Raw genomic sequence first — 27,558 nt, 5'->3', positions numbered from 1 at the left:
GCAGGATAAAAACCGTGAAGCTTCAGTCGTATGTGAAGCACAATGTTTTTAAAGAAGATAATATGGAATTGATACCATTTGTAACTGGGAGGATAATAGGTTTCAAAGTTTTTCCAATCTGATAAGAAAAACAAACATTTTAGTCAGTCGTTGCTTTGAGTATGCAGTGAGTGCAAATTCAGGGCCAAATTCAGAAAAAAAACTACAGTCTTCACTAAATACAAGCTCAAAAACACCACAAATAATTAAAACAGTGGCTGTGTTTACATGCAAAGACTTTTGCCAATCCATTTAAATACATTCTGATTATAGATTAAGACTGAGGTGTTTATGTCTCACTCTACTCAACAATCTGATGAAAATCTCTGTTTACATGCTCACTACAAGTAATCTGATCCAAAATTACATGCATGCGTAGAGAACCGCTTAGTGTAGACGTTACCATGACAACCAGCATCACATGAGTCCAGTCAGAGTGAGACGAGCAGCAGTGAGCAGCGCTTGTGTTTTTAATAACTTCAAAATAATGTCTGAGGAAAACGTCCTTCACATGTCCTTATTAAAGAAGGCCGAGAGGAAGACGTCGTGTTCTGAGACACATAAGCTGGACGTCTGTCCCACCACCATCTTTTAAAGATCAGAGCATAAACTTTGTCTCCTCTGCAGACCAGTTTCTGCTCCGCCATGTTGAACAGTATAAACTTTCACTATGATGTGACAAACATGATCAGAACGTACTTAAACTTTTTTTTGTGAATGTAATCAGATGCAGGCGTTTACACGGCTATTATTCTTCTATTCAATGGTTTATTTACAGGATTACCCACCTCGTTCAATCAGATAGAAACTGTATTCCGAATGGCCTCAAGCGGACTAGTCTATTCCGACTGAGGTGTTTACATGGACGTGTTCTATTCTGATTGAGCTATTAGTCAGATTATTAACAGATTATCAGGCTGCATGTAAACATGGCTACTGTGAAATTATGTAATATTATGTAATATTTGTGTAACATTATATAATGTTTATTAACAGGCATCAACCTTGTAAATAAAGTAAACTATTAGTCGTGTCCGTTTCACTAACAGGTAATCTGATAAATACTGTATCCTAAGAAGGCCAACTAAGGCCTTTTTCACACTTGCTACCTTTTACGTTACAAAGGAATGTTTGTATAAGTTTCTCACTGCTCTGCTTCGCAGCTCAAACGCTGTATGTATGAAAGGCCAGCATGTTCGAGCTGCGAAGCAGAGCAGCGAGAAACTTATACAAACATTCCTTTTTTCAGATGGATAAATGGCATCCGTCACTCTGCTTCACAAAAATATCATGGTGCACAGTATATTTGTTTATCCTTGACAGCATTCTGATTTACCAACCGGGAAATCTGTTTGCAGCACAGTGTTTAAGTTTGAACACAGTTTTCTATTTCATTTTCACTGATATTCATGCCTAATTTTAGTGTATTTTGCTGCATGACACGTGCGCCATGCAGACAAAAACGGCACAGGCTCTATTCATGCACAGCCTCTGTGAAACCGCTGACCAGCTAACATGGGTGGTGAAACGAAAAGCATGACTTTCCATGTTACTCAAGTTGGTCATTTTGCATGTCAGTCAAACGGCCCCCTTCTGTCAAAAGAGGCAGAGCTTCATGACGCTGAACCTACCAGACTTGCAGACGTTAGTTAGATGTCTGGCTTGCAAACCTAGTTCTCTTCATGCTCTACAAATTCAGTAACAAGTGTAAAAATATAACTAAACTATAGAAAAATGTCAAGCTGGGAAGTACATATTAAATATAAAATATAGGCTACAGAAATTGCTGTACAGATTCTATGAACAGTTAAATGGTTACCATTTTAATTTGGGTCATCGTAAATTTGATGATCCTTTAATTGTTGCCAAGTTGGAGCAGTAAGAAATTTCCAGTGAGAAAGTGATCAATAAAGATGAAGCAGTTTAAAACTCCAGAGAGTGAATGAGGGTGTTGATATTTTGATTTGATTCCCGTGACCCGTTTACAAGATAGAAACATTACAGACACTTGCCAACAGAAATCAGACATCATTTGTCAGATGATTTTCAAAGTTTCCCTAATTAGCCTTAAATCCTGAGCTAATTAAGTGGTCGCATTTTGAGCTGGACACACTTGTTCATTTCCGCCTGAACCTGCTGTTTATTTCCCTCCTTCTCTCGTCATCATGGCAGATGTGTCTCTCCACACCCATCTGCTTCCTCTTCTGCCTTCTGTCCACCTGACCTTTACTCCTGCTATCCTCTCTCTCTCATGCTTTCTCTCTTTTGTCCTTTAAACTTTCTTTCACTGTCGAGTTCTTCCTCCCGTTTTCTGTGCTGACCTGATATGCACCCAAAATGTTTTCCCCTCCTCTGCATCCGAACTCCACATTTCTCCTGCGACACACACACACACATCCACGCATCCACACAGGCGCATGTGTTCAGACCCCTCCCCCTATCCCCACAACCTCCTGATGTCTGTAAACAAAGCGGAAGGCATGAATGGAAAAAGGACGGACGATGAAGAGAGAGACGTATGAATGCGCTCAGAGCGAACAGGAGACGTAGAGACAAAGGAAGAGATGGTCATGGATGAGCAGCGAAAGAGTGGGGGGGGGAGAAGGAGAGAGGTTGAATAAGAGAGAGAGAGAGAGAGAGGTAGAGGTGGGGAAGCAGGACTCACATCATCTCGGTCAGTGCCGCTTTCGTAATGTGGCGATGTTTTCTTCTGCCTGATACCTCTCTCCCTCCCCCTCCGCCATCCGCTCCCTCACTTTCTCTCTCACTGACTATCACATTGCTGCCTTGAACGTCTACAGTTGAATTCTCTCTCTTTCTCTCTCCCTCTCTTTCTGTTCCCCCTCTGCATGCTACATTACACCAGAGTTCAGTGCATGTGTAACAGGAAGAGAGAGAGAGAGAGAGAGAGGGAGAGAGAGAGAGAGAGAGAGAGGAGTGGGCAACAGGGAGGGTGGATGGTAGCAGAAGGTGTATGTGCATGTACAGATATGTGTGCCCGCACTGCTGCCAGAACGTGGGCCTACATATGGCATGCATGCTTACAACGTGCCTGTCTGTTTGACCACATACAAGTTCACAGGTCCCTCACTGGGCTGCTGTCCATTTTGTACACTTGTTGTCTCAATACAGTGCTTAGCTAGCACGAATAAACTCAGGCCTCTGCTCTAGAATGCTGTGCTTGGTTGGTTTATGTTCAAACGTTTCACAAATTTTAAGTGAATTTCCGAACATTGGTAAACAGAAAAGGCAAATTAATCAGGGTTTACATCAACTACAGTTCTGAGAAAATTCCTGCCACATTGCAACATTTGGTACGCACTCCAAGTACATGTATTACATAACACAAGTGCCTAAACGTGACCTCATTGCCAGGCCACAGTGTTAAGGACATGACAGAGGGGGCAGAGAGGACGCAGCCGTCTTTAGCACTAACTAGGCCAGGGGTCGGCAACATGTGGCTCCGAAGCCACATGCGGCTCTTTTACTGCCCTGTTGCGGCTCCACAGCAGAAACAGATTATTAGGTAAATATAAAATAATCTTGCAGTAAAATAAAGCTCTGCTGATCGTTCAACACAGTTTTGACAATAAATGGTCTTAAACACTGAAGTTAATGTATATCTGCTAATTTACCCTTTAACCCCGAAGGTTGGTGCGCAGACTACTGGTCACCATAGTAACACAGACAACAATCTCGCCTAGCTTGTAGCTAACGAAATGGCAATTAGAAAGATTTAAGACAAACATGGATAATTTGGAGACAAAATGACTTATTTGTGTTTATAATCAATCCAGTGGTTTTCCAGCTTCTCGTTTAATTCTCCCGTTCCACCTTAAATGTTGCAGCAGTTACATTTTGGCGCCTCAGGCACCACTTAAGGTGGAATGGGAAAATTAGAACAAGCTGGTGAATGAGAAGCTGACTTCAGCTTCGTAAAAATTTAACATTGAGAGACATTTTATAAGAAAATGTACTACTTTTGCAGAAAAGTTTCCTGCCGGAGATGCGAGAAGAGCAGTTAACGGAGCTTAAAGCCGAGCAAAGTAAGTCTGTGTTTTTGTTTATATAATATTTTTAGCCTATACTAGCACATTAGCACATACTGAGACATATTTACAGCCAAGATGGTAAAATGGACATAACAAAAAAAGACTAAAGGAGAAGACTAGAGGTTATGGCTAACATCTGCATCAGCAGATGGGTTACAGTTTCTAACTGTATACCAGCAAGGTGGAGCTACAAAAGACAGTTCTCAAATAAACTGGCTGGTGAGAGATGAATGGGGGTGGGGTGTGATAAATTGTGCAGCAACAGATGGGCTACAGTCTGGAACTGTACACCTATATAGTGGACCTATAACCTTATAAAGTGACCAAAAAGTGAAAGCACCAGGTAGATATTTCTAATAAAAAAGAGAGATCTTTTCTTTGCATCACTCAATATCATGTAATTACTTTTGCATTGCATGTAAATGAGTCAGTCCAATAACGCCCATTCAACTGAACTAAATTAAAGCACAGTATGATGTCACACTAGCGCCTGTCTGTATTTTCATTAACAGGCCACATAACAAGACTGGAGCCAAGAGGATTCAAAACAGCTCAAAAAAGAAGCAGCTATCTCATGTTGGATTAGGTTTGCTGCATCCTATTCAGCACTTTGCTTTTAAAGACTCACTTGGAAAGATCTTCTGAAAGCAGAAGGTTTAGTTAATACACTCACCTTGGACTTGAACCCGCGGCCTTGCATAATGCAGCCGAACGCTCTAACAGAGCTTCACCTACAGAGAGCTGCAGGCTGTCGGTCAGCCAATCCAACATGGCTGGTATAATGCACACACGGCAAGTAAAAGGTGACCTTAGAGAAACGCTGAACTCTTCTTTGAGCGGGCTTTCTGGTCCTTCTTTCACATACTTGCACTCCAGAAAGTTATCATGGTTTTCTTCAAGGGAAGGAACAGTATTGTAGGAGGCGGAACGGCGCAGGGTGGGAATGGATGTGTGGGATTGGGACCCAGCCACCAAGACACAGGAAGTACTGGACATTTAGGGCTCGTTAGGGGGCATGTAGGGGGCAAGAAAACAAGGGAACTTAAAAGCAAAAAGAGATCAGTGTCCCTCAGCACTGCTATGGTTAAAACTGTGGAGCTCTGGGCAAGACGACAGGTCTGGGAGAGAGTACAGAAACACGAGAGACTGTGATGAAGGATGAAACAAAGAAGAAGGAGGAGTGTGGAAGAGGGATGCGGAGTATGAATAAAAAACAGAGGGAAGCATAAAACAAAAGATTGAAAAACTAAACAGAGGGCAATCGTTTTCTGGTCCTAGGGCCGGATTCACGCAAGTGTCTCAAGAAAGGAAATATTTTTAAATGTGTGTTTTTTCTTACCTTCATTCTTAAGAAAAAAAGGTACGAAAAATTGTTATTCTTCAAACAACTTCTTAAGAATTCTCTGGTTTCTCATCCTAACTATTTTCTTCAGAATAATTCTAAGAACAAGTGGTTCTTGAAAATATTATATTCTTAAATGTTTCTTAACCTTACGGCAGCCTCACACTCGTCTTAGGCTATAAGAGTTGAGGAGGTCAGCATCTAAATGTATCACGGACGCTGCCTCTGCTGCTCCTGCCCGTCCTCGTCCGTCACCCCACAATTATCTTTTTTTTTTTTAATGAGTATATTTTTTTCCTGTTGGCTGTTTCTTCCACTGTCGCTTCCAGATCTTGTTTGCTAAAATTCTTCAAATGCTTGGTTTGATGTTTTTTTCATTTTACTCCTCTGAGTGGATTAAACTAAATAGCAGAAATAACACACACACACACACACACACACACACACACACACACACACATTTTCTGAGCTGATTATCCTTCTGGGTCGCAGGGGGAGCTGGAGCCTATCCCAGCAGCATTGGGCAGAAGGCAGGATATACCCTGGACAGATCGCCAGTCCATCACAGGGCACGGAAAAAACAAATACAAAAAAAAATACAAATTTCAATATATATTTCACGTTGTTTATGGTACAGGGTAAATGTAGTGTAGCCTACATGAGAAAACAATGAAGATTTTCTTAAAAAAATATTTTAGAATATCTCAAGAGAATATCTGAGAACTTCCTAAGTTCTTTTTTTTGTTCGAGAACTGCATTTAAGAACATTCTTATGAACTTCTTAATGTTTGTCTGAAGAAGCTTTGCAAGTTTTTTCTTAAGAAAGCCTTTGTGAATCCAGCCCTGGGTTTTTGTAATCTTTCTTTCACAGTTCAGTTTTCTAAGCAATGCTGACTGTTGATGCAATAAAATAGTACTAATAATAATCACATATATCAAAGTTATGTTGTGGTAGTGAGGGATTTCACATAAAAAGCATAATTTATCAAATTAATACCATGAAAATCTTAAAGAAAATGTTGTTTGTCCTACTCATTTTTTAGAAGCAAATTAAGTAAATTAAAAGTTAACTTTTAATTTATTTTTTTAACAAGTTGACATTGTCATTACCGCAGTATGTACAGGTCAACATTGATGTTCTGATGTAATGTTGTAATTCGAACAACGGTGGAGTGGAATTTTAGGTTCTAAAGCTTGAATTATGTATAAATATGTATTCTCACTTCTGCTTTATATATTATCCTTCCCATGCATTTTCTATATATAAAAGATTCAGTATATTCACAGTTTCTTTTGTTCTTTACCTGGGGAGTCCAGATTCCTCATACTCTTTTAGATAAACCCCTACTTCTCAAGATAAAGATATGCCAGTTTTTAACACCCTCAGTCAAATTACATTTTGTTAATTTTCTAAGAGAAAATAAGTTAACACTACATGTACTATACATGGAAAAAGCTTAAATATAGTATTTTATTGTGCAATTTCTATTTATTCTAGTTCAATGAGTTAAAAAAAAAAAACATAAAATGTACTATAACTTTTACTCAGGCCATAATTTATGTTTTATTTTTTCCCAGGTATTTTAAATTCAGAATATAAACAGTAATTTTGCATTAAAATGTGCCGAACTGTGTTCTCTGTAAAGGACATGTTAACTTATTTTCACTAAGAAAACCAACAAAATGTCATGTGACCAGGTGCACCCCACCTTTTGTATAAGAATGTTTCCCTATTCCTAAAAATATCCCTATCCCTAAACGCTGTTTCTGGTTCATGATTGGATATAAGCACAGCCTGACACTGTGCACAGCTACTATAAAGATAAAAAAGAAAGCCAGGCTAATCTAAATAGTCTAAATAGTCCAAACTCTGATCCACACATGTACACAGCTAGATCATGCAGGCTATGTGGTAAACTGTCAGGAAACAGTACTGCTTTCCTCAAAGGCTGCTTCACATGATTTCCATATGAAGGAAAAGAGACTAACCAGTTTTATCATTAACTACGATTAAGAACATCTCCGTTTGGTGGCTGCCCATCGCTCCAGGCAAGTGTGCTCACTGCTCCCTAGTGTGTGTCTTCACTAGTGTGTATGTGGTGTTTCACTGCACTGGATGGATTAGATTGCGGAGGTGAAATTTCCCCGTTGAGGGACTAATAAGGGGCACTTAATTAATAATCAACTTTACTACCCTTGAGAAGTTTAGAAGCTATGGTGTCATAATACTACATTACATCAGGAGTAAAAAATACCATCGACCTGTGGAAATAATATTTTTAGTGCTTAAGGGTAGACTAAACGGCCTTATCACTCTGATTAGGCTAAACTATGCAATAATAGTGGAACTCATTACATTTTTAGAAACACATACAAAAAACACAAGCCACGTTTACATGTAGCCTGATATTCTGAAAATAATCCGACTAATAGTTCAATTGGAATAAAATACGTCCATGTTTACACCTCAGTTGGAGTAGACTAGTCTGATCGAGGCCATTTGGAATACAGTTTCTATCTGATTGAACGAGGTGGGTAATCCTGTTAATAATCAGTTGAATAGAAGAATAATATTCATGTAAACACCTGTATCTGATTACATTCCCAATCAGAAAGTTCAAGTACGTTCTGCGCATGTGCGTCACGTCATAGTGAAAGTTTATACCGTTCAACATGGCGGAGCAGAAACTGGTCTGCAGAGGAGACGAAGTTTATGCTCTGATCTTTAAAAGACAGCAGAGGGACGGACGTCCAGCTTACGTGTCTCAGAACACGACGTCTTCCTCTCTGCCTTCTTTAATAAGGACATGTGAAGTATGTTTTCCTGAATCTGACATCATTTTAGAGTAATTAAAAACACAAGCGCTGCTCACTGCTGCTCGTCTCACTCTGAGTGGACTCGTTGTCATGGTAACGTGTACACTAAGTGGTTATCTACACATGCGCGTGATTTTGATCGGATTTCTTGTAGCGAGCATGTAAACAGAGATTTCCATCAGATTGAGTAGAGTGAGAATATAAACACCTCAGTCTTCATCTATAATCAGAATGTATTCAATCGGATTGGCAAAAATCTTTGCATGTAAACACAGACAGTGGTTAAGACACTCATAGAACTTGAACAAATTTCAGACATTATTACAATTCTTACTCTTCATGCTAAGACCTACCAATAAGCACACATCTCTCAATAATGCTCATAATCATTTCAGATTTTACTCTTAATGTTCCAAAATAAACAAACGAAAAAAATAAAATCAGTAAAACTCTCTCTCCCTTTCGGCCCTCATTTCTGCTGCTGCTGGTCTGGCGTATCAATTTAAGCAATTAATGTGAGTGACGGGCGTTTCAGAGCCGCTTGTTAAAATGCCACGCTGCATCAAGCCAATAAAAGCAGGTCAAATCAGTCAGATCAGACTGCACTGACCACCTCACTGTCCCTACGGTCAGACAGAGAGAGAGAGAGAGAGAGAGAGAGAGAGAGAGAGAGAGAGAGAGAGAGAGAGAAACTAGAGGTGTTCATTTACAGGGGAGGAGGGGGGGGAGGATAGATAGATAGATAGATAGATAGATAGATAGATAGATAGATAGATAGAAAAAGAGAAAGAGAGAGAGAGAGAAGAGAAGGAGGAAGAGAGAGGGAAAGAAAAGATAGGGAGAAAGAGGGTGAAAAGAATTGAGAAAAAAAAGGAGAGAGAGTAAAAGGCAGAGAAAGAAAGAATGAAAGGATGGGAGAGACAGAAAGAAGAGAAAGAGTCAAAGAGAGTGCAAGAGAGACAGTAAAGAGAGAAAGAGCCAAAATAAGATGAAGAAGTGACAGAGAAAAAGAAAAAGAAAGGATGAGAGACAGAGAATGCGAAAAATAGAGAAGAGTAAAACTGAGAAAGAAGCAAAGTGCAAAGGAGAAAGAGAAAGAAGGAAAAGAGAATGCAAGAGAGTGAAAATGAGATAAAGAAAGAGCAAAAGAAAGAAGGGATGTAAGACAGAGAGAGAAATAGAGATAGAAAGATAGAGAAAGTGCAAAAAAGAAAGAGAGAAAGAAAGAAAGGACAGGACAGAGAGAGCTAGACAGAGAGAGAGCGAGAGAGAGAGAGAAAGAGAGAAAGAGAGCGAGAGCGAGTAAGAGAGAGTTTATGTATACTGTTTTTACCAATCTCTCCACCCTGCCACTTATCCTTTCCCTCTTCTGTCACTACGTCTATGACTCCCTCATCCTTTTTTCATCCATCCATCCTTCCACGTGCTCCTCTCTTTTTCTCTCGAGTGCCCTTCATCAGCTAACCTCCAGATGGAGACACGGTGGGGGAGAGAGGGTGATAGAGAGAAAATTAAAAAGTACAGGGGGTGAGTAAAGCGAGAGGAATAACAAGAACGACGGACGGATGGAGGGAGCGGAACGAGATGAGAGGAGAGATAAAGCCAAAAATAGGGATGAGAGATGGAAAAAAAGGAGAAAAGATGGTTGGGGCTATTAGAGCAAGACGGGAGCTGCGCCATGAGAGTATTCCGCATATATTAATCCCTCTCAGAAAAACAGGTTTACAGACATATGTTTTTAATGTATGCATACACTGCATGTGCAAAAGTATCTGGACAGCCTAAAAAGTGAATTCAGCTTCTTTTAGGTCACCCATAGCCGACACAGGCATTCAACTGCACACACAGCTCATATCGCCTCCCTAGAAAAGCAGTGCCAACAGAAAATGAGGCTCTGGAGCAGCTACACATGAGCACAGTGGGGTATAAAGCCCCCCAGCACTGGGCTGTGGAGCAGTGGAACAGTGTTCTCTGGAGTGATGGAGCTCCATCCAATACCTTTGGGATGAGATGGAGTGATCCAGAACTGACCATCTAACATGAGTACCTGACCTCACTAATGCTCAATCAAATCCTCACAGCAATGTTCCAACATCTAGTGTAAAGCATTCCCAGAAGAGTAGAGGCTGTTACAGCAGCTATTAATACCCTTTATTTCAGAAGAAACACTGGACAAGCAGGTGTTTACAAACTTTTGGACATTCAGGTCCAATCCCATTTCACCCCTCACCCCTACCACTTAGTCCTTACCCCCACCTTTTGTGCGCTCACCTCTAGGGGTAGGTGTACCGATTCTTGTTGAGATAGAGGGGTAGGGCGAAGTGTTAGAGCCACATGGCCCTCCGAACGGAGGTTTTTCAGAGGCACACTCCAAAAGAGAGTGAGATTGGAAAAAAAAAACAGTAAGATGGCTGCAAAAGAGAGCAAAGAAACCCACAAATGTGAGTATTTTCTCAATTAAAAGTAACCATTGTATTATCTTAGTTTAATGTCATTTCATGTATTATGGTCCTTTTTGTCATAACAAGCATAAAAATCACTATTAGTAGCTGATGTCTCGGTAGCTAGCTAACTAAACTTCCTGTACCACCTTAAATGTGCAGCGGTTCCATTCTGGCGCCTCAGGTATCAGAACTGCTTGTCCATTCAAGGTGGAACAGGGAAAACTTGAACAAGAAGCTGGTGAATAACTGACTTCAGGTTCATGTCACTAAAGAATTAAGGGTGGGTGATAATAAATAATTATCCCTCTTTGAAGGCATATGATTCCCTAAATGTAACTAACGCCCAGCAGTGAGGAGCTGAACTTTACCCTCCTCTGCTGTCACTGCAGACTGGCAGGGTCGCCTACAGAGCAGCGCTGGTAGCTGTTAATGAAGTAATGCTCTTTTTATTTGAGGGTCCCATTTCGTAGAGAAGATTTCAACCACTATCCCTTGTAACTCAGTTCCAAGCGGCAAGATGACGCTCGAAAACAAGGGGTAGGGGTAAAAATGAGAAATGGGATTGGGCCTAAATGTATGCGTGTTTGTTTTCTGCCACCATCACCAAAAAAGGCGACAAAACAGTCTTAACATTGTATAAAAATTAATGTAAGTTTGTCCAAGTCATTTTGGACCATTTCTATTGGTCCATTCATTGTGAAATACTCACATGAGGTAAAGCGAAGCCTAGAAAAAAAAAAAAAGAATTTATGTAAAGGTGGGCAATACTAAAATCATCTAGCATCATGACACTTAATGACATTTTCTCAATACATAATATGTATCAGAAGCTTTGTGAACAATTTGGAACGGACAAAATGCACCAGCATAAATGGTAGTGCTGGCTACGAAAACCTATGAAAATCTACAATGGTTTGATAGATTTTTTTATTTGATTTGTAAATGAATACAATAAAAAAGCCTTTTTAAACCGTTCTTTTAAATAAATATAAAACTGTGAAAACTGAGTTTTTTTATTATGTTTGCAAAAATAATGGAGGATGAATAGGGGGATAAATCAAACAATAATAGTATAATAATATCATCAATAAATAAATAATTAATTTATAATGACAACAATAATAAAATGATTTTTTAATATTTGTGTGTTCTCTGTAAAGCATGTGTTAACTCAATTTCACTTTGAAAATCAAACACACAATCTGACCAGAGATATTTGAACTTTTGCATATGACTGCGAATGTAAATAATAATTTTTTTTATGTTTTGTGTTCTAAATGCTTGCCAATACCTGGGACATACTCAGAAAAATGTACTGTGATGTAATTTTTCATAATAAAGAAAACGTATTGACAACTCCTATTTGTACTTAAGCTACCCCTCAAACGTATACAATATATATTTTCAGCAATATAAAATCAATTTGGTTACAGCCAAGTGCATAAAAAGATTCTCATCCTGCTCATCCTGCCCATACAACTTCACAACTTAATTTTCAAATAATGAGGAGGACACTAGGAAGCTGTAAATAAAAAAAATAAAAAGAAACGTTAAATGTGTCCAAAATAAAGAACAGAGCTGAAGATAATTCTAAGTTATAATAAAATTAATCCATAATTCAAACATGGAAATCAAATCTTAAGGCAGAAAACTTGACAAAAATAACGTAAATGGATCATTACAATATGTTTATTTTCCATTTTTATCATTTTAACTCTACAGAATTCTTAAAAATATCTCAAATACCTTGTGGCAAATAATTTGTACTATTTCAATTTACACCGCGTAAGGTATTACTGTATTTAAAATATGTTAATATGGTGAGTGATTCTAACTTTTAAATGGTAGTGTGTGTGTGTGACTGACAGAGAGAGAGAGGCCGGGAGAGAGTAGAAGAACATAAAGCATAAATGATGAATGTTTTATACTGTGCAGAACTGTATGTGAGCCTGTTAAGAGCAGCTGAAATGAGTTATACTCATTAATACAGAGTTACTCCGTAGGGTGTTAATGCATGTTTCCACCAACACATGACGAGAGAAAGAGACGGGAAAGGAAAAGTCCTTGGAAGCCCAGAGATCACTACAAGTCACATGATTCCTGCTGCACATCCAACACTTAAAGGCTTTCTTCTGATATCCAGCTAAAGGCTGCAACTCAAAGCATTACTGGATTGAAAAAAAAGAAAGTGGATGCACACCAAAAATACAACTGGTTCTTTCTTTAAAGCCTTCAAAGTCTTAAAATAGAACAAAATATTACAGCAGCAGAAAGAGAGCAGTGCAAAATACATTTTACCTGCTTTAAATACATTAAAGAAAGAAGAAGTACGTTTTGATGTGCAACCACTTTCCACGTCTTTCCTCTCTTATTCTGAGCCGTTGAGCTCACTGCACTCCAGTCACCAAAACCAAAAAGCCTAAACACAGTGAGCTGCCATTGACTGAATAGGGAACACTCATATTCAGAGGCTAAAAGAAGTTTCTAAAACTACTTCCAGTCAAAGAGCACTAAATACATGTTGTACGGATGAATCGACCAAGCCAAACAAATGTCCCTTTGCTGAACACTGCCGCTAAATACTGACCGTCCAGTTGAGCTTTAGCAAGTGAAACTAGGCCCAGGCACCTCTGGCGAGCTTTCAGAATTTTCCAATATGTCACAACATTGTGTGTGAGAGATTTTCTAAATCAAATACTCAGAATTAAAAGTGTTTGAATAGGGGAGTGAAATTTTACCCATTTGATAATTCTAAGATACAGGACAAATAGTGAGGTCTGGAGTAAACAGTTAAGAAGACCACATTACTAATTAAACACTTACAAAAACACCTAATTGTCTGCTTCAATGTATGTGGCTAAAGACAGGCATTCACTACATGACTTTTAAAATCTTAACAGATTTCTAAAACGGAGAGCATCACAAACTTAACGTCAGTTTGTCACAGAATTTCTCGTCTTATCGCCATGAGGCGCTCAGACTAGACGACAGGGCAAACAGAGAGAGAATAACACATAACGAGTTTGTGCTACGAATAAGACCTCAAAGTCCCAGATCTCCTCAGGTCACATGACACAAACAGAGCTGAACTTTCTGAAGCTGTTTGTTCTTTTATGCGCAGTGAAAGTGCAAACTGGGGATTAAAATGGGGTTGAGAGACGCTGATATTAGAGTGAAAGCTGGAGAAATATTTTACTACAAACTAGCAGCTGACTTGAAATTGTAAAAAGATTGACTTGACCTTTGGATTCACACATTTTAAACATTATAAACATGATGTCAGCTCTTGTTTGCCTGTGTTTTACACGCAGCTCCTCTGTCTCTGCGCTCTGCTATTCAGGCGGCTTGTCTGCTCTTCCAGCTCTCTGATTGGCTGTTGTTTGAATCACTCTCTGAATAAATCTCTAACCCTCTCACACCGCAGGACTCAGGAACGTTTGAGTCGTAAATATCGAACCTGTTTGATAATATCAGAGGGTCTCTGATCACTTCAGGGTTTGATTGGAGGGCTAAAGATTCACTCTTCTCTTTGCTCACACCACTGATTGAGCTCCCGACCTGGAAAATCACTTTAGACTGTGAAAATTTGTCGCAAGGGGTAAATCGGAGTTTAAATTGGGCAAAAAAATTGTGTTGTGTGGGCCAAGCTTAAGGTAAATACCCAGTCTGGCCAGAGAAAATCAAAGAAGAATTCTACTGATTTCTCAAAATTTCTGCAAAATGCAATCATTAATTATGCCATTCAGAGTCATTTAATGTGAAACGCTTCATTCAAAAGCAAGTTAGTGGCAGAATTGTTAAAAAAAAAAAATCACAAATGCTGTTGTCACTAAGCAGCACTATAGAAATCTGGGTCCAGGCCATTAGTGAGCAATCCAAGGACAACAGTAGCAAGGAACACTCTCTGAGAGCAATAGTTTTAAAGATTTTAAGTCAATGAAAGTAATATAATATGTAATGACATTAACTTTAGTTAAGGCTGTATTGTGAATGGAACCTTTTCCGCAGTTTCTAGAGACTCAAGCCATTTATCCACTGTATGGGTCACTGCTGGTTGTGAAGTCACAGTGCTTACAGTGTAAAGCGAATGAAAAGCCTACGTTCAATCAAAACATTTACATATATAAGCAGCAGCAAGACAATCACTTTACCACTTCACCATATCTGACCCATAACAACATCTGAAGTGCACTATAATGCAGCCAACATTCTCTAACTTGACTCTCTACAAACAGATCTCAACCCAGAAAGGAGAACCCCAAAATGGATGTTCATGGACATAAGATTCTGATGTTGTTGGATCTGCTCATTTTGTCTTGTGGAGCTCTTCAACCATCATTAAACAGCAGAAAAATGGCCCACAACACAGAAACATCACTGCGTTAATCCTTAACGACATACAGTTCGTCAAAATTAGCAGTGTGTGCGGGAGGGGTGTGAGTACATGAGTGAGTGTGTGTGGCTCAGCGTAGCAGCACGATCTGGTCTTACCTGGGTGCGTCAAAGCTGTCGTAGGATCCCACAGTGTAGTGGCGGAAGAGCCGCTTGGCTTTCTCACTCCGGCTTTCTGAAACACACAAACAAAACGGGGTCCACATGATCACAGGTCGGTGTTTGTGTGGCTGCAAACCCCAAACACAGGTCTAACTAGAAATTTCTCTCTTCCTCTGGCTCGTCTGGTGCACCAGGAATGACTGTGGTGAGTTTACCCAGTGTGAAGTTGCACAATCAGAGAAGTGTGATTGTGCTTGTGGTTCTACCACGGACTGTACTGCTGTTAACTATTAATAGCCTTCAAACAGCCTCGGACTAAAGCTGGACGTACAGTATATGATTTTTAGCTTCATTGTGTCCCTTTATGCCAAATTTTGCCATTCGAAAGCGAATTTCCAGGTTTGGAGCTCGACTGGTAGCGATCAACATCGCAGGCTTTCAGTTTTGGTCCAGAATGATCAGGGAACAACTTGTTCTCACCTGTAGTCTGATATTTTCAAACATGTTTACGACTGAAAATGCTCACAAGTCCTGTAGAGCACAATGATTTACTTGAGCCACTTTTATTTTCTTTGTATATCTTGCCAAAGGGTAATATTAATAAAAAGCATTAATACTTTTCAGTTATGCTGATGATACACAGCTATACATTTCTAAAGCGCTGCATGATGTTGCTACTTCAAATAAGCTGTTAACCTGTCTGACGAAGATTGTTAGCTGGGTGAAGAGACATACAGAGACATCAGCATAGTACTAGTGATTTTTTATGCTAGAAATGACGAAAAGGACTATAATACACTGAAATTACATTAAACAAAGATAATACAATGATTATTATGATTGTTTAACACAGAAAATACTCACATTTGTAAGTTTTTTGGTTGCTTGTGCAACCATCTTGCCCGTTTTTCTTTTTTTCTCATAAGACTCCATTTAGAGTCTCTGAAAAACCTCAGTTTGGAGGGCCATGTAGCCCAAACATTTTGCCCTACCCCTCTATCTCAATAAAAATCAGAACACCCTACCCCTACGCGTGAATGCGCAAAACGGAAGGCTAGTGGTAGGAGAGAGGGGTAAAATGCAATTTGGCCAAAATCTGAAGTTAGAAATCTAGGTGTAATTATGAACCGCGATTTAACTTTTAAACCACACATTAACATGACTAAAACTACATTCTATCATTTAATGAACACTTTAATGAACATAGCACGAGTGAGACCCAACATCTGGTTAAAAGATGCCAAGAAATTGATCCATGCTTTTATGTTCCTCACCTTGACTACTGTAATGTATTGCTCACAGGACTTCCTACAACAACAAACAAACTACATTTAGTTTGTGAAATGCGGCAGTTGTGGAAAATGAACAGTTTTAGCATCACTCCACTGGCTGCCTGTTTCCTTTAGAACTGACTACAAAAAAGTTCTAGTTTTAAATCTATTATTAGTGCAGCTTCATACATCTCATAATGCCTGATAAACTATGTTCCAAAATGTGTCATGTCTGTCCTCTGTCCTCATATTCCACACACATGCACTAAAGATCTGGAACACACTACCAATAAATATTTGTCAGGCTCCTTCGATCACTAATTTAAATAACAAAATGATATGTAACCACATATTTATCCACAGATTAGGTTGTTGCTATGCTTCTTGCATTGGCATACAAGGATAAACATGTCTGGTTCTGTCCTAGCTGTGTTTACGTCATATGACAACGGCAAGAATTAGGATTTTTGTGCTTTCTTGTAGCCAAAAACTTTTCTGCCCAATTACCTAGTGTGTATGTCTTCACAATAAAAAAATAAATACTGTAAAAAAAGAGTCGCATCCCAGACGGTCCATATTTTTGCTCTACCTTTATAGTGAGCTAGTTTGGAGGACTGTCTGAGGGGCCCTGAGGACCAGTTTGGGACCCTCATTTGTAAACGACTTACTTTAAGTGTGAAATTTGTTTTTGAAATCTGTTAGGATTTTATAAATTGTGTAGTGCATGCTTGAAAAAAGAAAAACATATCATGGCAGAGCCTGTCACTTTGCTTGCCCTGTAAATACAGCCTGGACGTTAAAACAGAGTGGGTTTGGACTACAGACTGCAAGACAGTTTAGCATCACTTAGCCTAAAACAGGGGTCGGCAACCTAAATGTTAAGAAGAGCTATTTTGTCCTTTCAACAAAAATCAGTCTACCTTGGGAGCCTACACATTTAATGTCCATTTTATTGAAATAAGGTTTTACCAAGTTGGCTGTAAATATGTCTCATTATGTGCTAATCTGCTAGTAAAGGCTCACTTTCCTCTGCTTTAAGCTTTAGCTCAGCTATAGCTGCTTCTCTCGCATCTCAAGCAGGAAACTTTTCTCCTAAAGTAGGATAGTTTCTTGTAAAATGTCTCTCAACTTTCAAGGTTTTATGAGCTGAAGTCACTTTTCATTCGCCAGCTTCTTGTTCGAATTTTCCTGTTCCACCTTAAATAGTGAGTGAGGTGCCAAAATTTAACTGCTGCACCATTTAAGGTGGAACGGAACTGACTTCACCTTCGCGACTTTTTAGTGTTTGACAGTTTCTCGTTGCATATTAAACGTATCAGGAAACCAGTTGGAGTGATTATAAACCCAAATGAGTCCATTCGTCTCCAAATTATCGATACTCATTTAAAATCTTTCTCTTCTTTGCCCTTTCGTTAGCTGCTACCTAGGCAAGATTGTTGTCTCAGTTGCTGTATGACCAGCAGTCTGCGCACCAATTTTCAGGGTTAAAGTGTGAATTAGCTGCGTTTAAGACCATTTATGAATTAACTCTAGATTCAAGACCATTTATTGTTGGAACTGTGTTAGAAGGCTCAGCAAAGCTTCATGTTAGCTTCACATTGCAAAGAATGATTATTTTATTTTTAACCTAAAAATCTAGTTCTGCTGTGAAGCCGCAAGAGGGCAGTAAAAGAGTCACATGTGGCTCTGGAGCCGCTTGTTGCCAACCCCTGGTCTAAAAGCTCCAAATAACAGACTTGTACTTGTGTCTGTGTAGTTATAAGCATGACTGTAGCTGGACTAGTTTTACTTGGGGAGGTTGTATAATGTAATGTGTGTGATTTGACTGGCCAGTTGGCATGGAGTAAAGTATAATGTATAACGTCCACTAGTTAACACAAATAGAAAAGTCATACATTAGCATTATACCACAGGACACACTCAAGAACAGAAGAGGAACACTATTAGTGACTAAGCTCTGGATTCAGCAAAGTTCTCTTACTCTAACATATTCTATGTGAAAATTCTTCACCTTCTTTATTTTTTAAAACTCTGACACTGAGGAGTTTTATTTTTTGATATAACACACCTGATTGAACTGAAGCCTTCAGGAATGTCAATGTGGGAATCAGGTGGATCTGATTACAGCTGCAAATAAAACTCAGCAGGTGAATCAGCAAGAGCTAAAGTCACTAACAATCATCTAAACTTATTAACAATCAGTTTGTTGGACTCTACAGCTACACACAGTAAGTCAAAACCACAAACCAACTGCTCTGGGGGCAGATTTTAACCATCTAAGGCTGATGCAAAAACATGGCTATTTCTGCTGTTTAATCTAATCTTAACAGAACTAACTGCCTGTGTGTTTCTTTGCCGAGTTGAACAGCTGCCCATCCTGTGCGCTCTGATGCTGTTGCTTCATCTGCCTTGATCGGGTGCCCACTGCTCACCAGCTTTCTGGACCAGTCTAACCACCATGTAGCTTCCTGCTGTACAAGACTGTGCAAACCTCACCTGCATTAACTGGCCCTCCTGATACTGCTGCTGCACAGACTCAAACTATTTAATCAGAGCCTTTGCTTCACCTGCTTTTCCCCCTTTCTGTATCTTATGTTAAATGGTCAAACTCTTATTGTTTATTATCTGGTGTCGACCAGAGGAGGATGGGTTACCCTTTTGAGTCCTGGTTCCTCTCAAGGTTTCTTCCTCTTGCTCTTAGGGAGTTTGTCCTTGCCACTGTCACCATTGGCTTACTCAAGGGGACTTGAACCCAGATTTTTTTCTGTAAAGCTGTTTTGTGACAAGCCTTCCGCACTTTAATAAGTTAAAGGGGGCTTCGCCAAAGCCTCTGGATGGATCACCAATGAGATGTTAGGTTTAAAGGGGTTTAATAAACATACTACTGTCTGTTATGTCTTAAAAAGGGAGATTTTTGTGCTTATTTTAGTGAGTACAAGTACCTTGGCATATGGCTATCGATGGGTAGCACTTTTAAACACCATGTTAACATGCTTATGTGTAAACTGAAGCAAAAACTTGGCTTCCTGTATTGAAATAAAGTATGTTTCCCAATGCAGACAAGTAAAAAGATTGTTGAAGCAACACTGTTGTCTACCCTCGATTATGGCAATGTGATATACAGAGATGTAACTGCAACTACTCTAAAATCTCTAGACTCTGTATACCACTCCGCTGTAAGATTCATTACTGGTGACCCATACAACACCCATCACTGTGTACTGTATGAAAGGGTTAGGTGGTCATCTCTGGCTGTGCCTCAGGAGACACATTGGCTTCTTTTTACCTATAAAGCACTTACTGGCCGTATGCCACCGTACATCACAGACATGCTCAGTGTAAATAATGCAGTTTATCAGCCTCATTCCAGTGACTGGATCACCCTTCAGGTGCCGAGAGCCTCATCCAACCACCTCCATCAGCCTGCAACTGCAACATTTTTGGTATGTTTTCAGTTCTTGTTTTATTTTTATCATTCTGTTCTTATTTATTTTAACATTGCCAAGTTTTTATCTCTTTACTTATTTCATTAATTATATTTTTATTTATCCATATTTTATCTTATTTATTAAGTTACTATATTGTTGTAATTTTAACGGTTTATTGATTTTTTTTTTTATTTACTACTATGATTATTATTACTTTTTAGCATTTGTTAGCCCCAATGATGGCCGCGAGAGCCTGCAGGAAGGCAGGGCCCGAACACCAAGCGGTGACTAACCCCAGCGAGGACAGTGGGGAGAGAGCCGCAAGTGAGTGGGGAACGGCACACAAATCCCGACCATCGAGGGACGCAAGTGACGGCGGGAGGAGGACGTCAGCCGTGTGAGAGGGGACGATGACGATGATGATGGCCACGAGAGGCACGAAAGCAGGAAGCGAGTTCCGAGCTGTGCCGCCCGGGCCCCGTCCCCGGTTCCGCAGCTCGTCCGCCCGGATCAAACGTGAGGCTAATTAACGTGGCCTCACTGCGGGACCGGAGGCGGTGCTCAGGAGGCGGGGCTCGGGACTCACATGTCATTGCCCCCTCACTCGCGGTGTTCCTCACCCCGCCGTCCTCGTCGGGCTTCGTCCCCGCTCAGAGGTCGGCCGGTGGACGGGTGCACGCCATAGTTATGTATTTACTATTTAACTTTTTATTTAATCCCTCATCTCTGTATTGGCTCAGCTACATTGTAAATGAGGGTCTCCCTCAATGTACTCTGAGTTTAAATAAAGGTTGACTAATTGATTGACTGACTGATAACTTCACAAAATTAGCTCTGTTTATGTGCATGTCTCACCTGAGCGGTGGTCCAGGCTGCGGGGAGCTACCTCCTCCACACAGTCTGAGGGAAACCAGCCCGTCCTTCCTCGTACTGTTCCCTCCCAGTAACCGCCCTCACCGACACTCAGCACTGAGAATAAACACGGAGAGAAAAACAGAGTGTGTGTGTGTGCTCACATCACACATTCATGAGCATACACAGAAACATACACACTCACACACAAGTAAACACACTTGCAAAGGACACGCAAAACAAATAACACGCACACAAACACACTGAAACTCACTGGAGTCCATTCTGATTTGAATGCACACAGTTTGACTAAGACTGTGCCAGTCAGAGCATCACTCTCTCATTCACACTCGACCTACATGCAGACTCCCACTCTCACACCTCCAGCTACGAGAGCACATCAGCACCACGAGGGACTGACAGACCCATGCACATCCATTCACACAACCACCTCCCACACACAAACACAATTATGGATAAACACTTGTGAGGTCTTACACGCACTGTACTGTAACACACTGACTCAAAACCTAACCCTAGTTTCTTTTTTTTCTCTCTCATTTTTTATGGAAAACCAATTATTTATATACCGTCTTATACACAGTACCTCCGGTCAAATTGCATGTTTTGATGATTTTATAAGGGAACAAACTTAAAATTTCTAACAATTTTAGTGCACAATCTTGATTTATTTGCTATTTATAACATAACTAATAACTTAAAATGTTCTGTAACTTTTTCACATGCCACATTTTATGTTTCATTTTTTTCCAATACGTTAAATTCAGCAAATAAATAGTAAATGTGCATTAAAACATGCAGAAGTGTGTTCTCAGTCAAGGATGTGTTAACTTCAAAAAATCAACAAAACACAAGGGGCACCCAAACTTTTGCATTCGACTGTGTAACTAGATAGGTGACAAACTAAAGGAAAATAAGAGCAGTGACTGAAGTGACACTTAAATCTATGGGAAAAACATCAGTAAGTAGGTAAAAAATGCACACTCAATGGCCGTGATGCTTGTGCATTAATGCAATATGTAAGAAAAAAACAGAAGAGCAACAGCTGTTTTTCCTGTGTCAGCAAGGACAGTCGGCCCATGACTAAGCTTAGAGGGGTATTATAGTAGGGCTGCAGTGGACACAGTGAACCGCGTTTTTGATGCATTGTGTGTAAACACCCTGAATCTCTTAATACAGAGATATTATAGATGTGAAAACAAGAGATATGCTCAGATGTGTCATCCTTCATCGTATTCTCCACAAGTGAGTGAGTGCATGTGTGGCGCGCGCCAAGAGACGACCTGAATAAGGGGTTCCGATGGCTATGTTATGTTTTGTTAGGGTGGTATTCTGCTGACATGGTTTGGGTCTTCTTGTCCCTCAAGGGTACATCTCAGTACCTTTAGTCAGGGAACATAACTGTACAATAATCCCTTGAAATTATATTTTCTAAGCTGTACTGATTCCACACACCCCGTCTCGTCTCCAGGCTTTTTATTTTACTGTTCTGTTTTAAAACATTCGGTTATGAAAAGGTACAAATACGTACTTTTCACCTGGAAAAACTTATTTAAGATTCACAATCAGACCTTAAAACAACTTTTGTACCTTTGAGGGAACGTTTACATTGTTTGTACCTTGATGAATGAAAAATGTACCTGCATAGAACCTTTATTTCTAACAGTGTACAGAACACCTGTAGAATTTATTCCAAGGTACACTGAAAATCCTCTGGTGGCTCAACATCTTCCTAACACACCTTTTTCTTCCTTTACTTTGTCACCCCTCTGTATGTGTGTGTGTATATACTAGTGTTGTAAACGATTAACCAATTAACCCAAAACTGACAAATAAGCACTTGTTCGAATAATGCTATCAGTTTTTTTTTATTTTATCAATTAAAAGAAAAACTATAATTTTATTGCATTTCCAATAAACAGCAGTTCCTGTTAGAATTGGACGGCTTGTCATTCAAGTTGAGGAATGTTTTTGAATTTGTACACATGAAGGCACAACAGGCTATTGGTTCTGTAAGACAGGCCTGCTAAACTGAAGCCCACAGCGAAAAATGGAGGTGTTCAGGACCACCTTTTTGAGCGGACAACAGCATTACAACAATATGTCCATAAATACTGCATATTGCACTGCCACTTGTTTATACACCCAGGCATATTGCATAGTTACTCAGTTCATTCACTGGACGAGACATGCACCCCATTGTCACCTGGAAAGTATTTATCTGATTTCCCTACTTATTTTTGTACTGCACGTTATATTTTGTAGTTGATTTAGTATATCGCTGCTGTCAGAGCAAAACCTTGTATCTCCAAAATGGTAACTTTACAGGAGAAGAAAAAAACATACTTTACTTTTAATGTAAGTCAATGGAGCCAGACTTTTTTCCATGTAATTTTGGGCCGTTTATTTTGGTACTTTCATCATGAAATTTACAAACAATGTAAAGAACAACAGGTCCTTTCAAATTATGTCAAAAACTGAAAAAAGGAGATACGAGGTTTTGCTTCAACATTTTTTTATATATATATTTTATTATATATCTTTACTTTTTCTATTTATGCATCTGTATAATAGCACACAGCTATACTTTTGCTCTTGTTTTGCTCTTTAATGTACTGTGTGCTGCTGTAATAGATGACTTTCCCTCTGGGATTAATAGTATCATATCAAAAGGAAACATACACAAGCAATAAAGCAGACAGGCCTTGTCGTTGATTTTAGGCTTGCTGATTAATGGTCATTTGCCAACTAATTATGGTCGGTTATCAATTAAAATTTGCTGAAATTCAGACATCCCCATCCCCAGTACATATATTCTTTTCATGAGCCCTATTTCTACACACTAAAGAATAAATGCATGTAAACTTGTAAGGTCCAGGAAAGATGACCTCCCAAGTCACTCTTTTGTCCATATTTTACTATACTTATGAGAAACAAGTGATTCTCAGAAGCATAGCAATACAAGTACACATACACATAGTGTCTACTGTCTACATCAGCATGCAGAGGACACACACACATTCACAGACATACCGACACATGTCACCAGTATACATACACAGACAACGTTTATCCACACCTGAGGGAAACACACAGAGACAGACAGACATTTAGTGACCCTCTCGCTGACCAGACTACTGCTGACCATTGCATAATACTCAAACTCTTGCAGTCCACACATAAGCAGTTGTGCACATGCGGTGACACAAACACGCGTAGACGCACACCTTTGACTTTGTCTCCTTTGTTGAAGCTGATCTCGCGCTCCCCCTGTGCCGAGTATGAGCGCGTGGCAACAAACACTCGACCCGGGACGGCGCTGTACAGACGCCTCCGCTGCCCTGGGGCTGCTCCCTGACTGCTGATAGAGCCGGGCCTGCACTCACAAACACACACAGACCAACGGGACAAGCTTACCATTCATCTGAAACTTACACTCAGTCATTTCTGACATTAATTTCCACACCATACCTCATTTCACCAACCACTTATGTTCACTTCTGTCTTAATAGGACAGTTCACAGAAAACTCTCACATTTTTAAAATTTCCTCCTTACCTCAAATGTCTGGAACACATTTAGTGTCTGAAACTCCCATGCAAAGCTGAAGAAGCAAATTTCAGACTCTGAACATATCCTGGCTAATTGACTACGTTTGGGTGAGGGAGAAATTATTAAACTGTTAATATAGTACTGAATTGATGATGTAGTAGAAGGCTGTAGCACCCAAAAAGATTTCTATTCAAAACCAAAGAAGCAAATTTTAGACACTGAACATATCCTGGCTGACTGACTACGTTTGGCTTAGCTTTATAGTGTCAGTATAAAACAAATTAAACAGACATCAGACACCACACGTTTTTAGACGTTCAATGATGTGAGGGGAAAGGGGAAAATGGTTCAAATTTGACTTGTTTCAGTGAAAAATTCCCTTAATATAGACTGGGGGGTCTTTAATGTCTTTAAGTAAATACCAATACATACATAACAATAAGTAAAAAAAAGTGCAGTAAAAGGCTTCTAAAAGTAAAAGTGCACTACACTGCAAAAATGTTATCTTGTCAAGTAAAAATATCTTAAATCTAGTCAATAAATCTAATATTTCTCCCGTAGATATTGTTGTAAACTTAATTTAAGATTTTTAACTTTTTTGTAGGCGTCTTCCTCGTTGTAGGTGATTTTATTACACAAATTTATCTCACTATATTGACAGATAATTTTGCTTGTTGTAAGAAATGTGCTTGAAACCAGCAAAATTATCTGCCAGTATAATGAGATCATTTTACTTAATAAAATCACCTAAAACATGTAAATAATGCCTAGAAATAAGCTAGAAAATATTATAATCAGTGGAAAACCATCTCAAAATGGGAAATATTAGATATACTGACTAGATTTAAGATCATTTCACCTGACAAGATACTATTTTTTGCAGTGTAAAATTTGTCACACTTTATTCTGATCCCCAACAGATGATGTACAGATAGGTCTGTGCTGGTAACAGAGTCCTCATATTCTGTATTTTTTTCTTTGCTTTACCGTTTCATCGGTCCCTCACACTGAAGCACACAGGGGTTAAAACATGCAATGTGAGTTGAGTCTTAATCATTGTTAATGAAAATAACAAAGCACAGTTCAGTAAAAGCTGTGGTTGTGGTACACTGTGTAGTATATATTGTATAGTATGTATTGTATATATTGTAAAATCTTAAATTTGGTCACAAAACTGTAATTAATCTGGTAAGAAAGAACAGATTGGCAGATGTCACATGAACTTTACCGTCTGTCAATCTGTGGCTGTTTAGCTTTGCCTGCCTTCATTTCTGAAACCATTTTGCCTGATAAATGAGAGCTGAGACATGACTTTTTCATGTGTTTTATTCAAGTCGTTCTTCAGTCTGAAACCTGATGTTGCAGCATGAGAATGTCCTAAAATCTACACCGTACCATAGAGGCGGCTTTTTGCACAGGCATGATATCAGCCTGCAGCACAAATGTAGATGTGTGTATGTGTGTGTGTGTGTGTGTGTGTGTGTCTCACCCCTGTCTCCCACGGGTCTGTCGGCTGCGATCCTCTCTGTCTCCTGTTCGGCCACGGGAGGGAGAGCGAGTCCGGGCTCCACGGGGGCTACTGGAGCTGCGCAGAGTTCCACCGTGTTTCAGACCCTAACACACACACGCGCACCCACACACACACACACACACACACACACAGAGTCACACATATACAGTAGGGCTGTAGTAATCAAGTAATTTCCTAGTCATTTTAATGAAGTAATCAGAATTTTAAAAAGGCCAAATAAAACCACAAGGAGGTTTTCAAAGACTCTAAAATACATCCTTAAAAAATTCAGTACAGACACACTGCAACTCTGCTTATTACCATAAGAGAGACCAGTAGGGGAATTTAAAATATGCATTATCATCATGCAAACTGCCACCTAATCACTGCTGATCCACAGGGAAGGTAAATTTTAGACGTTTATCAAGATAAAGTAACATACCCATAAGCCAGACCCCAGACCTTGTGTAAAAGAACAAAATTAGCAGCTCATAAAATGTCTCCATTACTGTGTAACTTATGGAACTGCAGTGGAACTTAGGCCCAATCCCATTGCTTATTTTTACTTCTACAGGCTCCTAGCGCTGCTCTGTAGGCAACCCTGCCAGTCTGCAGTGAAAGCAGAGGAGGCCAAAGTTCAGCTCCTCACTGCTGGGCTTTAGTTACATTTAGGGCACCATATGCCTTCAAAGAGGGGGGACAATTATTTATTATCATCCACCTCCAATTCTTCAGTGATAAGAAGCTTAGTTAGCTATTCACCTGCTTCTTGTTTGAATTTTCCTGTTCCATCTTAAATGGTGCAGCATTTCTGTCACCTGAAGGGCCAGAATGTAACTACAACACCATTTAAGGCGGAACGGGAAATTTAGCCAGCTACCGATACATCAGCATAGTACTACTGATTTTTTTATGCTTATTACGAAGCAAAGGACCATAATATACTGAAACGACATTAAACTAACATAACACAATGGTTATCATAATTTTAACAGAGAAAATACTCATTTGTGGGTTTCTCTGGTCGCTCGTGCATCTTGCCGGTTTTTCTTTTTTTCTCATGACACTCTGTTTGGACTATGTCTCTGAAAAACCTCCATTTGGAGGGCCAAGCAGCCCTAAAACTTCAAAAAAACCCTACCCCTCTATCTCAACAAAACCCGGCACACCCTACGCCTAGGTGCAACAGGCAAAACAGAGGGGTAAGGGCTAAGTGGTCAGGGTGAGGGGTGAGATGGGATTGGGCCTTATATATCCAAAATCTATCAGCACAGGAACTGAAGCTTGCCAGTCTAATTTTGTATCCTTGTGGTCTAAAATACAATGTTGAAGCTCCAAAGTGAGGTGTGAGCAACAATAAAGCATCTATCAGCTAAACCAATATAACAGAATGAAAATAAACCCATAAAAATGAATTAGAATCATTGAAAAATTGTGCATTAGTATATGTAGCAGAGTAAATTGAACTAATCACTACCCATGTCTGGTCCCCACCAGGAATATTTATACACGCACACACACACAGAGATTACCTGCACAGAGACGATGTTGGAGCCGGCAGCATTGGGAAAGGCCATCCATTCAGGAAGATTCATGCTGTTGTCGCTGTTGGCCCGTAGGAAGGGGTGAGGATGGGGCAAAGCGAGTGTTCGCCCACTCTCCCGCCTCTGGGGGGCATACTTGGGTGACTCCAAAAATGGCACTGCCAGAGAGAAATGTTATAAAAGTAAAAGCAAA

General features: G+C 39.7%; 1 protein-coding gene across 1 annotated transcript in view; it reads right to left on the bottom strand.

The window, feature by feature from the left end:
- The window catches only part of shank1 (SH3 and multiple ankyrin repeat domains 1), a 204,788-nt gene that overhangs the window by 50,591 nt on the left and 126,639 nt on the right, over positions 1 to 27,558 (bottom strand). Inside the window, exons 11-15 of the mRNA XM_036589679.1 lie at positions 27,354 to 27,523; positions 25,801 to 25,925; positions 23,988 to 24,136; positions 20,743 to 20,856; positions 15,186 to 15,261 (exon numbers count right to left, since the gene is read on the bottom strand). Of these exons, the coding sequence (XP_036445572.1) occupies positions 15,186 to 15,261; positions 20,743 to 20,856; positions 23,988 to 24,136; positions 25,801 to 25,925; positions 27,354 to 27,523 (634 nt within the window). The remainder of the gene's footprint in view (positions 1 to 15,185; positions 15,262 to 20,742; positions 20,857 to 23,987; positions 24,137 to 25,800; positions 25,926 to 27,353; positions 27,524 to 27,558) is intronic.

Source organism: Colossoma macropomum, unplaced genomic scaffold (assembly GCF_904425465.1).
Source record: "Colossoma macropomum unplaced genomic scaffold, Colossoma_macropomum, whole genome shotgun sequence".
Lineage (NCBI taxonomy): Eukaryota > Metazoa > Chordata > Actinopteri > Characiformes > Serrasalmidae > Colossoma > Colossoma macropomum.
This window is presented reverse-complemented; position numbering and strand designations above follow the sequence as displayed.